This window comes from Halichoeres trimaculatus, unplaced genomic scaffold (genome assembly GCF_033239565.1).
Source record: "Halichoeres trimaculatus isolate MK-OKI-2021-1 unplaced genomic scaffold, fHalTri1.1 fHalTri1_scaffold_3, whole genome shotgun sequence".
In the NCBI taxonomy this organism is placed as follows: domain Eukaryota; kingdom Metazoa; phylum Chordata; class Actinopteri; order Labriformes; family Labridae; genus Halichoeres; species Halichoeres trimaculatus.
In genome coordinates, this window is record NW_027437181.1 from 41,325,479 (window position 1) to 41,340,967 (window position 15,489).

Below are 15,489 nucleotides of genomic sequence, written 5' to 3' on the forward strand. Positions count from 1 at the left end.
GGGTGTCAGAGGGCGGGACTTTTCACAGTTTTAAACTCTGTGATTGGCTGTGGCTCTACAACCCGGGAACTTTTGAAATTTAGGGAGGATGAGAGACAGTTTAGTTTGTGTTTTCCTGACTGAGCAGAAAGTACGGACATTCGTCCTCTGAACTTCAGATTAAAGGCGTGTAATTCTTTATTTTTTACACTTTATGGAGCAAGAGGTGGGGATACAGCAATCAACAGTGGACACGAAGACTGTCATCATGGCGGATGTCGTTGTAGAAGATGTGGAGTCCTTCGTGAACGTTGAACTGGAGATAAACACTGGAAGTACCGATCACAGCGCGTCAATTATCAGCCATGGTTTGTTTGAAGATCAATTATACGTTACAGTTAACATTTACATTTCGTTTTAAGTGGTCAGCCCACTCAAATAACGCCCGCTACCATCCGCCTGATTTACGTTTTATTTAATGAGAAAGAAGTTGTGTCTAGAAATGGCCGATGTGTTAGCTATCTTCGCTAGCCTCATTGATTAGCAACTAGTCGACCAATACTGACCAACCAGCTGGGAAGTAATGTTATCTGGTCATCAGCTGGTTAATGTTACCTGGCACAGTCATCAGCATTTATTTATGCAGCAGTCTAATCACTGAGGCTCATACCTGTGGCATTACCTGTTCTTTTAATGACATGACGAGAGCACAGCGCTTTGTTTAATAGTCAGAACTGTCTGTCTGAATCTGCTTTCTCTCTTAAACTGTATCAGACTGGGAGCTCATCTGACAGCTGTTGAGGACTGTTCTGTAGATTAGGTAGGATCAGAAGTGTTACTAAGCCTGTTTATAACAAAGCAGAAATGAATCAGGACCGGGTGCTGCCTGCTCCGTTAAACTAGTTAGACTGGTTTCACCTGTTGAAAGAGGACTGATGAAACTTGATTTTTTTTAAAAAAATTGTAAACTTCTTTTTTTCCGTGCTTTGAGGACTTGGGTTGCTAAAAAGTGATAGTAAAAGGTGTGTCCTCTCAGCTCTGTTTCAGGATGAAGAGAGTGACGGTGACAGTTCAGATGACGACGACGATGATGATGAAGACAGCGGCACCGACCACTTTAACTGTTTGAGGGGCGGGACTCAGTTGCAGAGGTGTGCACGAGCATCAGGGGTGAACTCAGGTGTACCTGACACTTTTCAGACAAGTCACCTGCTGTTTTATGAGAGGTTCAAGGCCTACCAGGACTATATGCTGGGTAAATACACACACACACACACACACACACACACACACACACACACACACACACACACACACACACACACACACACACATGCACAAAAGTGGTGTTAAATAGAGTCCAAAAAACAAAAACATGTGCAGGGATTTCGCTGCAGACCTCAGCAGTGTGGATGTGATCTACAGCAGAGTTTAAACATTTCATTTATACATCCTATGTTTTTACTGTAATTATTCAATCTGTGTTACCCGACTATCAGAGCCTCAATATTGTTCTTTGTTTCTGTTCTGGTCCAAAAACTTGGAAAGATTGCTGCTAAAAATGTGTAACAGCTCTGACAGAAGCTGCAGTCAGACTCCAGCCTGAGCCTGTCACAGACTGAGGAGTGAGTGGAGCTCTTACTACATCAGTTTCAGGAATAAGTTACCTACAAATAGAATGTTGTTCAACTTATTTGTGGTCACTTTGTAGCCTGGCCAGGAAGTGCGTCACTTGTGCACTATTACACAGAGGCAGACCTAAGTGTTACAGTTATTCCAAACCCTGATTGGTTGTGATCTCATGTATATGAATGTCTTTTGTTACGAAATAGTCCACTATTTCTCATATAGTTCAGATTTATATACTGCAGTTTAGGCTTAATAATCTTCATGGTAAATCCCGTAGTCATCACAGCATCCTTCAGAGATAACCATGTTAAAAGTTTGATTTAGCATCCTTTGAATGTTTTCTCCAGGGACTTTATTATGGACATGGGAGCGTTTGAAATCACTAAAAAGGAGCTCTCTAATTATCGTTGTTATCGTTGTCTATTATCTAAATCTTTGAAGAAAAGGAATCGCATTTGTTATGCAGAGAAATCAGCTGACAGTTGCCGCTGTTCTTTCATGAGAGATTTATTTCACAGTGATTGGCAGAAGAAGAGTAATATGTTACATTCATTCTTGATGTAATGCCTAATTCAATAACCTAAATTACATGTTTAAAACCTCAGTTAGTCTGTCTGAAAATGCTCTGAACTCATATGAACCAATAACAGAGGAAAAAGAAAACAAGTTGTCTTCAAACCAAAACAGTGGATGTTTTTATTAACATGCACAGAGTAACGTTACATCGTTATATGTTGTGTATGTGCTCATGTTTGAGCGGCTGTAAGGCACTGATGCCCACCTCTTCCAACTCTGTTCTTCATAATAAAAACATCAAAGTGCCCTGCCTTTAGTAAAGGATGTGAGACTGACCACAAATTCTCCATTTGAGAATTTATGGTTTCTGTATTACAGAAATGATTTTAGAATAAACAAACCATTTTCTGTATCTGTAGGAGACTGTAAGCCCTCTGAGGTGAAGGCGTTCACTGCAGATTACCTGGAAAAGGTGTTGGAGCCATGTGATTGGCTGGCTCTGTGGTGCACTGATATGTTTGATGTTCTGGTGGAGGTGAGAACCTTTGATCACACATCTATCTGTCTGTTCTCACCTGGACATGACCGGCAACTGGTTTCATGAGTCACTCTGCAGACAGCTGAGCGAACATCATGTTAGTGAGGCAGAGCACACACCGGGTCCTGAATACCTATCTGTGTTGCAGGTGCAGGACCTGGAGCTGAAGGACCTAAAGGCATGTGTGCGGTTGGTTCTTCCCATGCAGTGTGACACACGTGGCTGTGATCTCACTGCGGATGCAATGTCGGCTCTGCTGGAGGCCACACAGCACAGAGTCGCTCTTCAGGAGCTGCACGCCATCTATGACCCATCAGGAGAATTTGACCAGACCGCGCTGGCTTTGGAACATCTCAGGTAAGTGCCTTCAGGTGTGAACCTGAGAAGTAATGATGATAATGATAAATAAAAATAAGAAAGTAGTAGAAATAAGGGCAAGCTATGTTTAGACCTGAGGTGTGTTAACCACCTGTCTCACCTTTGGGAGCCTGTTCTAAGCATCACCTGTCTGCTGTGGACAGGTTCTTCTACAAACATATCTGGAGGCACTGGGATGAGGAGGATGAAGACGACGACTTTGATTATTTTGTGCGCTGTGTGGAGCCTCGCCTGCGCCTGTGAGTGTTCTGATGATTATGCTATTAAAGGTCAATCACTCTGGACTCCTGTCTGAGCACCTATCCGTGTCCTCAGGTACTATGACATCCTTGAGGACCGGGTCCCTGCAGGTCTGGTGTCAGAGTATCAGTCCCTGCTGGAACTGTGCTCTCAGTGTTTCCGACAGTTCTCCTCACTGCGCACTGAGCTGGGCTCAGACTCAGACTCTGAGCTTGACAACGTGTCCATGGTGGAGGGACTGAAGCTGTACGAGCAGCTGGAGACACTACGCCGCAGACTGCACATCATAGAGAACCCTCTGCTCAGGTAACACACCTTCATTGTCATCATCACCTCTTTATCTATAACACCACCGCATCATAGGATGAGGGTTAACACAAACACACTCTCACGCGTTCAGATTTAATTTACTGGACTGACTTCACAGTTTACATTTAAAAAAGCTGTACCCTCTTCCTGCCCAGGTATGTACTAGGTAACCTTGGTAACAACAGCCAACACAGTGTCCAGAGTCGGGGTCCCAGGTGCTCGGGTCTGAAGGTTGTCCATGTAGTGACATCATCCTGCAGCAGCCTCCAGCTACAGTCTCTCCTGAACGACCGCCTGCTTCCTCCTAGCACACCTGAAGACACACAGATACAGGTAACTCAAACATATTCAGGTAACACTAGGTATGCAACGGAAATCAGGCCACTGGAAAACTGACACAGATACAGGTAACTCAAACATATTCAGGTAACACTAGGTATGCAACGGAAATCAGGCCACTGGAAAACTGACGTAAAAGTGTAATTTCGGTTTTCACTGAAAGACTTCAATCCCCAAAACAACACAGTCCAAACAGTATGTTGTGATGATGCAAGCGAAACCCCTGGTCAGCACACTCTTGTCTGGATAAGAGAGATAACATGCAATTAGTCATAGGTAAGACCCATGGATAGAGCACAGACACACAGGCACACAGACACAAACGCACACACACATGCAAAGACAAGCAAGCACAGTCAGTAAAGCGGACAGAGCTAAGAAAAATATTTTAGGGTGTGGGCGCAACCCTAAAAATCTTGAAACGTCTTCAAATCCTGTATGTAAAATGAAGGCATTGAAATATCCTAAATTCTTTTAAAATGTGATATGCTGGTCTTACATACATCAAACAAAGGTCTTAAATTTGTCGGGGCAGGGCTTGTTAATGTTATATACTTTTCTTTTTCTCATGGGACTTCTGGTGAAGGAGATGTTAAGAGGCTCCTTAATTACTAGCTGCTGCTGATATCACACACTCATGCCTAAGGACAATTTAGAGTGACTAATTTACTTGATGAGCATGTTTCTGGACTGCAACCACATTATTTTATTTTTTAAAAAAGTTCTTAAATTAGATTTTAGTCTGGATTTTTTACATCACAAAAACCTCATAATTTAACAGATGGTGGGTAGGCTTTTTTTGTCCACTTTACACACATATATACAATTTACTTACACACACCCCAGGGGCTGTTCTTTTGTACAAATACTGTTTTGTTAACTGGAAAAACTGTGTCCGAACAGGTTTTTAAACCTCTATTTCTCACATAGTTGGTTTATGATGATATATTTAGATAAATAACCACAGACGGAAACCTGATGATAGCATAACAATACAAACACAGTACAGCACATCACTGTAAGTTAAACAGAAAACAGAGTTAATATACCTGCTACAGTGCTGTTCACTGAGAGAAAGAGCTGTTACTGTCAACCTCTCAGAAAGCTGACTACAGCTGCTCATCGTGCCACTTTACCTCTCTGTCTGTCTGTCTGTCTCTCTCTCTCTCTCACTCCCTGTGCTCAGTGCATGTCTGTGTGTGTGTTCAGTTCCACAGTGACCCAGTATCAGCAGTGAACTCTTGTTATCAGGGGGATGTGGTTCTGGTTCTGCCAGGGGTCTACAGTGTGTCCAGCTCCCTTTTCATCCCAGACTCTGTCTCTGTGGAGGGTATGCACGCACAGACACATACGCACACACATGTGCATGCTACGGCTGTGAGAGTTTTATGCATTTCTGTACACTTTAGATCAATACAGTCTCAGTTTTTTATTTTTATAACATTTAGATTCACTGTGCCAGATAATTTTGAACAAAGACAGCTCAGTCGCTCCGTCATTGAGTCCCAAATAAAACACAAACAAATCTGAGTTTTTTTTTAAATAAATTAACAAAAGTGCCAAATAAAACTAACAACTGTCAGAGTTTTAGTGATTTTTAAAAAAAAATCTTAACAAGTGCAAAACAAAACAGTTCAACTTCTTAACTCTTCCTGGTTCATTCATGTCGTCTGAATAGGATGATAAAGGATGGCGTCAAATCTCATCCAGTAACAGCAACTACTGGCTGGGAAGAGTTACTGGATGTAAGATTTTTTTGCCTTGAGTATTGACGGCTGGTATCAGCGAGTACTGATACCTTGAAAAGGCTGGTATCGGCCCGATACTGATACAAGTACGAGAACTTTTTTTTTTTTACAGTTGCTATTCTTCTTGGTGTTTGGACTGAAACAAAAATTGTGCTAGCAGTGGTGGACCAGCACTGAAATAAACTTTTTAAGTTTGAAGAAGAACAACCCTGTCAGGTACACTGCTGCAGAACAGCTGCAGATTTCCTGCTGGGCTGCTGCCCAGAAGTGGTTGACTCTTACAATGGTGGAAAATCTGACAATGGGGGAAAAGCTGGTCCACAGAGACTAAAGTCCCAAACTTTCTTGTGCTTTTGGTGCACAAATTCTGGCAAACAGGACACACTTCAAACAGCTCCCAAGCAGGTCTCATAAACTATGTTTTGTTGGATTTTGTAGATACAACTAGAAGTGTCTTCACTGTAGATAAAAGAGGAAAAAGGTTTATGTCATGTGCCATGATGCAGCTAGAGCTCACATTCACAGTGCTTCCTCTCATTTATCAGCCAGTACTTTCATTATGTATCATCTATACACAAAACCAGATATTTCCAGATATCACTAATGTCATTGTGGGTATCATGTCAGGTGCTTCGTCATTTTGTTGAACAAATATACTGGTAGTGGTATTTGACTCACTCATGAACATGACTGAAGGTTCTGTCAGTGGTGATGGAGTCTGGAGGGTCAAATGTGGTATCATAGCCCTGTTGAACCTCCACAGAGGGGCTGCCCTCCAAAGGAGTCTCCGGAAGCTTCTCCTCCTTCTGAAAGCCCAGGTGACTTCCCTTTGATGGTCTCTTGATATGTGTGGATGAAAATAGTGGTAAAAGGTCTTCCTGCTGTGCCCTGGATGTACCAACACAATTTTTTTTGCAGGACACAGTAGCTCTGATACCTGCAATAGATTTGTATGATTTCATGAAAACCAACCATTAAGATGTTAGACAAATAAGCACAAAAATAACAGGTGCTCAGGCTGTGGCGTAAAGGATTTCCAAATAGTAGATATACTTATGCCAAATAACCTGTGCTCTTGACGTGAGGAGGACGAAGAGTCCTCCAGGACAACTGTCTGCCAGCACTTTGTCTTGGGTTGCTCTGTCTGCCATGCTACATCTTTTTTAGGAATGATGTCATTATCCGTCCTTGCATGTAAAAAGACAATAGTATGAGCTTACAAAAACTTTCTTTGGATGCATGGCTTAAAGTAAAAAATAAAATCTGTTTCTGAAATTTATCAGGCACGGAGCACCTGGGGATGGGTACCGAATTAAATACTTTTATAGTTACCAACCAAATTCTGTTTATAGTACTGGGTACTGATTCACTCAAAATCTAACAATACCATGTTTAGGTACCTATATGCATCCTTGTGACTGTGAGGGAGTGGAAGAGTAGGTGATTTTCCATGCTGGACATGAACACAGCATTGCAAGGTTATGGTTTGACTGTGTCTGACAACAATAGCTGTGCTGCAATCAAGCAGACTGGCATAGCTCAGGAGAGCACCACAGCAGTTTCACTTTACTGATCAACATATGTGGCAAGTTGTGCTAGGTGAAAAGAGATCTTGAAAAAAGATAATAGTTTTCATTAGAAGATCTGATCTCCGTTCATTTCTAAAACAAACACACACCTTGTTAAGAGTCACATCATCGCTACAGTGTGAACACGACTCGGGGCCAAAAGGTGTCACTGCAACCCAATTCAAACTGACCCTCCTCACAGCGTTTTTAAGATGGTTTTGTGTCAGATTTAAACTTCAACGGTAACTCAACACTGACGGTTCTGGTTCTTGCTCTGGTTCTGTTTTAGGGTTTGGTCCTCCTGACGAGGTGGTGATAGAGAAGAAGAATAAAGGAGACTCGTTTGTGGAGTCGACAGGAGCAGAGGTCAAATTGTCCAACATCAAGTTCATCCAGCATGATGCCATCGAGGGGATTCTGTGTGAGCACACACACTTTATACACACAGCTTATACACTTTACACAAGCTCACAGCCACCATGTGCAGCTGTTGAGCTGAGAGACCTGTAAGTTTTTCTGCAAAGACATAAATAATCCTGTCAACCTTTCTCAGCCTGTCTCTTTGTATTGATGTATTCATTATTCTGTACTTGTGGAAGGGTTTGATTGTCACCTTTGCTTACTCGTGAAGAGCCTGTATACACACAGACACACACACAGTTCTTTCAAATAGTCATAAAGTAAAATTAGTAGCATTTTAGCTTGTTCCCATTGTGCAGTGAGTTTCCTGTAGGGCTGCACAATGTATCTTTTCAGCATTGTCATGTGAAGGAAAAAAACATCCAGAGGTGAAAAAATATTTAGGCAAAAAAAAAGGATGGCTGTGTATTACCTGACCTGATGTTAGAAGAGTCACTTGTGAGAAATAAGCTCAATAAGGATAATTCACAGATATCAACATGGTTAAGACTTTTTACTAAGGTTAATAGTGTTCATTCATGCAGAGGGAGACAGAGGCAGTTAGCTGAGAGTCTGTTATCATCGTTACAGGAAGAGTCAGGGACAAGTCAGCTGAACAAAGTGAAGCAGTGAACTTCAGAAAATATCAGAGTATCCCTAATATTATGTTATCATTGTTACCCGTATGTGTGTGTGTGTGACCTGCACCTGTGTGTTTGTGTAATAAAAATCATTTGCATGTGTGTGTTACCTGCATCTGTGTGTTTGTGCCATTTAAATCGTGTGTTTGTGTGTGTGTGTGTTTTCCAGGTGTGCGCCAAGGCACTGTTAACATGGAAAACTGTGTGCTGCAGTGTGAAACCACCGGAGTGATTGTCAGAACATCAGCCTGTCTGAGTATGAACAGGTGTGACCTGTATGGGTCAAAGGTCAGACTCCACACACACACACACACACACACACACACACACACAGTAAGCCCATAGTACAATAGGAATCCGTGTATGCAAACCAAAACAGAAAAAACTGAATAAAAGAAAAACTTGTTTTTTTTTGTCCGGGTTTTAAACATGAAAAACCAAAAAATAATAAAAGATTGTGTCAAAATTGTTTGTGTAATACTTTGATATTAAATGTGATCATCTCTATATAAAAATTGGACAGATAACTCACATTGAAGGTTGATACAGACATGTTCCTGAGCTTTTTTTTTTCTTCTATAGCTAAGTATGCGGATGAGAAATAAAGGCACAAAGCCGTTACGCATTAAGTGAGCTATTATAAAATTACTTATTGGTATACTTTAATTCTGTTTTTCCTAAATACGGCCTCTTTACTGATGAGAGAGCGCTGCGGAAGAGAAACTCAGGCAAAGCCGTTACGCATGAAATGAGTCATAGCTCGCGGAACAGGTGAAAAAGAGGGAGAGAAAAATTTTATCACCTTCTCTGATGTTTCTTGGTTTATCTGAGAGCAGATCAGACAGCAGCAGACTGTGCACTGACCCTGCATAAATGAAACTGACTGTCTCATTAAAATACACACGGGAGTGTGCATAAGAGAGCGGAAAAGGTGGAATGGATCATCAGCGATCTGTTACTTAGCTATAAAAAAAAAAAAGCACAGGAACATGTCTGTATAAACCTTCAATGTGAGTTATTTGTCTAATTTTTATATAGAGACGTTCACATTTAATATCAAAATATTGCACAAAATCTTTTGACACAATCTTTTATTATTTTTCTTTTTTCCCTTTTTAAAACCAGGACAGAAAAACATGTTTTTCTGTTTTTCTGTTATTCCGTTTTTCTGTTTTAGTTTTAAAACAGAAAAGCTAAAAAAATAGTCGTTTTTTTTAAATTTCGTTTTGAAACAGAATAACGAAAGAACCAACCATACACAGATTCATAGGTTTTTTTTTCACGGTGGACTATTGTTTATAATTCTGTTCCAACACTGGAGAGATCATTTTGTGAAACTTCTAAACTATTTCATATTTTACCCCTGTTAAGCTGTTGGATATAAACACGTACACATTTTTTATCGTTTACATGCCTGTCTCATGCCCGATGACAGCTTGTTTGACTGTCAGTCAGCTGACTGAGTGCTGCACTTTTCATTTCTCACTCCAAAGTATACTGAACTGTCACAGTGAGCAAACTTTGCTGTTAGGGAGGTTCGTTAATGTGGAATGAGAGCAAAGCTTGGTGCTTAAGCTGCTGTGTTTTCATTGGCTTTGCATCTGTGCAGAATAATGTGTGTGTGAGTTAGGGCTGGGTAACGTGGCATTTCATTCACATTTGAATATTTTTAAGCTATATGAAAATATATGTTGGTATTTTACCTTTGCCTTCAAATGATGCTGTAATGCACCCAGCAGAACCAGAATGGCAATACTTGTTATATATTGATACTTTTTTTCTGGGGCGTAATTGCAGTTTGGGTTATAAGCAAAGTGTCGCTGTCAGTTCATTTTTTTTCAAACCCTCAAAATGAAACAATCAGTTATAAGTTTTGGCCAAAACTGTCTGCTAAAACTGTCTGCATGTACTTTTTTTTTTTTTTTGCTTATTTTGACCATGAAAAGCTCAGAAAATGTCCTGTGAGTAAATGCTTTGTCCCATTTTTCTTGAATACTTGCAAATTTCAGTTTTCAATAGTTATTTCCAATTGACTGCATCTTTTATAAGGGTAAAACTGTTCAAAATGAAGAAAAACAAGAAATGAAATGTGATTTTAAAAGTTAATTGATATCAAATTTTACAGGATAAACTTAAATTTGGACCATTCTCATTTATGAGTCTCTGTCTCTTGATATTGCAAAAAAAATAAAATAAATAAAGGTATTGGACAGCATTACAAGAACCTTCAGCATCACTATGACCTCTCCTTCTAATAGGATGGCTGCTCTTCATCTAAAGATAAAATGAAAGTAGAGGAGAAAAATACTCAGCTGCTCACACACTGTACAGCACAAACAAGGCATTGCTTATTGTTCTACAAAGGCTAGCACAGAGTACATGAAGTAAAAAACCAGATGAGCAAGCTTCATTCATGCCCACATACAGCTTATCCAACGTTTTCACATGAAGTAGCTTCTTCAGATGCTTCCTCTGTCTTGAAATCATACAGAGTCCTCGTTGGAGGTTTGAGAACCTGGGAGGATTGGCTGTGCTTTTATCCATCTGCTCTGCACTCTGTGTGTGAACTAGCAGGCTTCCTTAAATGCCTGAGTGAAAATACTGTAATAATCACGTACTGGCTGAAAAAGCAAAATCTCAGCTTTCATCAATTGTTGGGTTTTTCTGCCCGTGTAAACTGTTTAAGAATAACGTCGTGTTGTCGATGACACATCCACAGTGTGGCGCCATCAGTGTAACTGCAGTGGCACTTTTTTAACGCTGTAAATCATTAAAATGTAACAGATTCAGATTCTCTGAATTTCAGCTTCATTTCAACCCCACTCATCGCTCTGCACAGACTCTAAGGAGCCTCAGCTGTAACAGAGGCTAACAACGGTTAGCTCCACCTGAACTGAAGGGAAATCCCCAGCACACCATGACCACATGCTCTGATACTCACCTGTTCATGTTACGCAGGTACAGCTATGTATCACAGACTGGAGCAGACAGTCAGTGTAATCATTGTGTGTGTGTGTGTGTGTGTGTGTGTGTGTGTGTGTGTGTGTGTGTGTGTGTGTGTGTGTGTGTGTGTGTGTGTGTGTGTGTGTGTGTGTGTGTGTGTGTGTGTGTGTGTGTGTGTGTGTGTGTGTGTGTATGTGTGTGTGTGTGTGTGTATGCGTGTATGCAGGGGGCAGGTGTGGAGATTTACCCCGGCAGTGTCTGCAGTCTGATAGGAAACGGCATCCATCACTGTAAGGATGGGATCCTCATCAAGGTAGGACACACACACTCCAGAACACACACCAAAACATACCAGCAGTTCCAGTAGGGGAAATGGAGGTTGTGACAGCTCAGGGTTTGGCATGCTGAGAAGCACTTTCAGCCTTCCTCTCCTGAGAGAATCCAGTCTGTCTCACAGATAACTGAAAAACAGATCACTGATCCATCGGATCACATTCACAGATGGTCCACTTTGATTAAAAGAGTTTGTGGGATGGCAGACGACAACTTTCTTCCCTTGCTGATGGCAAGGCCCAGGATCGACGACTGCATCACTAGTTTCCACTGCACAGAGCGTTTCCTCTGCTTCCTCCTCAGGGATCTCGTCCTTCATCTCTGAGGGCACCACAGTTTTTACACTACATGAGAACTGGAGCTGAAGGGGGCTCTCTGACTCTATCTAACCAAATATATAAGAAATATTTGTGAACAGCATTTGTTTACCCCTATGTAAATGCAAACAATGTGCATTTACGTCAGATGACCACAGTCTGCAGCTGGGCCTGGGCGTCTGTATGAGCAGGAGACTGCAGCACATTGAAGGCACACCATGCTGAAGTCCATGTCACAGCAGAAGTGCTGTCTCAGGGGGCTGTTGGACCGTTTCACTGGCTGGTTTAAGATGTAATGGACTGACATTTTAGCTTCAGGGTTGCTTATGCTAATGGAGCACATTGTCCTGTGTTTGGTAGATGTTTTTGCTTTTTTGAAACATGTCCCTCCAGAGTTACAGTATGTCCTGAAAGTAGAGCTTCACTTTTTCCACGTTATACAGCCTCATTCTAAAAAGTCATTTTTTCCATCGAAATTCTACAAACACCACCCCATGATGACATTGTTATTTTCTTTTTCAGTTATCGCAAACTTTTTACAAATAAAAAACTAAGACATCACATGTCCATAAGTATTCACAGCCTTTGCTCAGTCCTTTGTCGATGCACCTTTGGCAGCAGGTACAGCCTCAAGTCTGTTTGAATATGATGCCACAAGCTTGGCTCCCCTCTCTTTGGGCAGCTTGGACCATTCTTCTTTGCAGCTCCTCTCATGGTCCTCTGATACTGTGTGTTTGATAAATGCTAATCAATGTGTTTGTTGAATATTAATGCATTTTTTAAATGTTAATGAGTGTTTGTATAATGTTAACCTGTATTTGAGAAAAGTGAACATGTGTTTGGTGCAGGACTTAGAAGATGAGCCGAGTGTTATGCCCTCCATTACCATGGAAAACAATGTGATCCACAACAACGAGGGATATGGAGTCATCCTGGTGAAACCACAAGATACAAAGACACATACAGACGGAGGTAAGAGGTGTTCTCTGACAGGGCTCACAGGAAATGCTGCTCTCTTCTATCCCCTTCCACCTGTGCTCGTTTGGTGCTAGTGTGAGTGCTTAGTTGGCTTCAATCGTGTTCTTTCTAAGAACCAGTCACAGCTGGTTAAGGAATTCAGGCAGTAACAGACGGCTCACACTGAACCACTATAAATGTCTGTACGGCACCAGCCAAACTTCACCTGCAGTCACCACCACACACCCCGGCAGGAGTCTCCGTCACATACTTTGATCCTGAACTCTTTCTGTTCCTCAGGAGACCCTGCTGGACACTCGACTGATGCTCCCCTCATTGTCCAGCTTCCGTCTGCAGAGACCAACAGCACAGAAGGCGGGGCTTCTGTAGAGGGAGGAGCCACCACCTCAAGCAGGAAGTGGTCATTTAGCCGTCAGCTGAGCAGAAGCAAAGAGACTTCCTGTGTGAGCCGGGCAGTCGAGGACCTGACTGAGCTTCAGGTGTTTGCGTCCATCAAGGGGAATCAGTTCAGACGCAACGGGATGGGAGACTACGGGACATTCTACTACTGACACGCACACACACACACACTCTGTGTTTCTGTGTTCCTGAAGCACAGATGTTAACACTGCTGCACTCACACACTCCGACACCTTTCAGTGTTGGAGCTATCCAACACACGCTTGAGCACGACTACAGACAGCATCTTCGCCTTCACATGCACCGGCACTTAACTTGTTTTGATCACAGGGACGCCATGCACAGACAGATCTCTGACTCCGCCCACAGACTGACTCATACTTTATCTATCTCCGCCCATCAAAAGTAAGACTTGTCTGCCCATGGACTGACCCTGACCTCCGTTTGTGACAGATGACATCACTCCTCGTTTCTAACAGAATGACTCCGAATGATGTTTTTATCTAATTTATTCCTGGTCCTGAATCTTTTATGTTTTATTTTTTTTTATCTCTTACGTTCTTAAATTCACTGTTTGCGTTGAACACAGGTTGGTTGGTCTGAGGTTACCTGTCAGCTGAGGTGTTAGGGGGTGTAGTTAAAGATCACAGGTATGCTTTGTTTTTTTTTTTTTTTTTATGGGCTGTTAAAGTGTTTCAGGGTTTGTGGTGAATTTTCAGACTGAGTTCAATAAATTTAAAGTTTTAACTGCTCTGCTTCTGATCATGTCAGAGATTCATTTGATCCAAACATGCCTGTGATGTGGATGTGTGTGTAATGTGGATGAACACTAGGGCTGGGACGATATGCTTTTATTCTGATCAAATTCTTTTATGACTTCTGTGGAGCCAGTTTGATCTAAAGTGCAATTTCACTGTATTTTCAATTTTGAGTTTGCTTTTAAAACACCAGACCATGTGAAAAAGTTGAGTGATGATGTTTACAGACTTTATCAAGAGTCATATTTTCTCTAAAAAGGTACATTGCATGTGAGTCAGAGTAAAACATTGCGCCCTCTGCTGGAAAAAAGTGGTAACTTTTTCAAACCCAGCTTAGAAACGAAGCCAGAAGTGAAAAATAAAAAGTTTTTATTTTTGAACAAAAGTCTCAATTTAAAAATTTGAATACAAATCCTGATACTTAGGTGTATTGATTTTTTTTTTCTCCCACCCCTAGTGAAAACATGACCTGAATGTTTGTCTGTGTGAGATACTAATGTGTGTGACATGAATGTGTGTGTTGATATAAATGTGTGTGCACGACTGAAAAGTGTGTCTTGTGTAAATGTGTGTGTATGTGGGATATAAGGGGTGAATGACATTAATGTGTGTGATCTCTGAGTACATTCCACCTGTGGCGATATGTTGATGTGTTGTTAGTCTTTTGTCCCCCTCTGGAAATTAGGGCGTGGCAGGGATCACAGACAAATGGCAACAAAATAAGTAGAAAAAAATGGACAGGCAGGCTGCTCTAGACCAGCTAGACCAATTTTAACTGTTCCTTACTATTCATTTAAAAATTGAATCGCCTGTCGCCTGGAACAAAGGGAAACTTGGATCTGTTTTTGGTGGAGGAGGAGCACAGTAACGACCCCTAGGGGGCAACTGTGTAAATAAAGGGGCAAGTAGGTGCCTCTGATCATCCTCACCCACAATGCTGGATGCCTTTTTTAATGTTCTCTGTTTCTAGATGCAGTCCATATCTGCAAATGGGATGCCTGTCAGTTTACTGGACACGGTTATAATTTTTCTGATGAACTTTTTCTGTGCTTCTGTTGCTTTACCAAACCAGCAGATAATGCAACCAGCAGATAATGCATGAATGTACGTGTGTGTGTGTGTGTGTGTGTGTGTGCTGACAGACGCTGCTGTTTGTTGCAAACCCTCACAGACCTCAAAGTTCACTCACAGCCACAGCAGACTCAGCATGATGTTGCATCCTGTTTTCTTTCCTCGCCTGCGCTCATGACCTCATACTCTAGGTCCGTCTGCGTGCACAGTTCATCTGTTAAAAGGACACAGTGAGTGTTCACTGACTGTGGAATCAGAAGATTCAAAGCGCTCCCTGCTGACTGGCTGCCTCCTCTGTGCTATGTTAACTCTATGTCAACTGGATGGGGGTAAAACCGCACTATCCAAATCTAGGTGGAATACCTGTCAATGTGGTTTCTGCCAGTAGTTTGTTTTTCATGCTGAT

At 41.7% G+C, this 15,489-nt stretch overlaps 1 protein-coding gene across 1 annotated transcript; it reads left to right on the forward strand.

Annotated features, from left to right (window-relative positions):
• Positions 1-79: 79 nt before the first annotated feature.
• On the forward strand, positions 80-14,356 carry shcbp1 (SHC SH2-domain binding protein 1). The gene is made up of 13 exons (XM_074665658.1): positions 80-347; positions 1,016-1,234; positions 2,544-2,659; positions 2,811-3,019; positions 3,184-3,279; positions 3,356-3,586; positions 3,745-3,922; positions 5,138-5,258; positions 7,534-7,665; positions 8,454-8,572; positions 11,454-11,540; positions 12,726-12,849; positions 13,135-14,356. The coding sequence occupies exons 1-13, from the start codon at positions 194-196 to the stop codon at positions 13,404-13,406; spliced, it is 2,058 nt and encodes a 685-aa protein (XP_074521759.1). The 5' UTR covers positions 80-193; the 3' UTR covers positions 13,407-14,356.
• Positions 14,357-15,489: the final 1,133 nt, after the last annotated feature.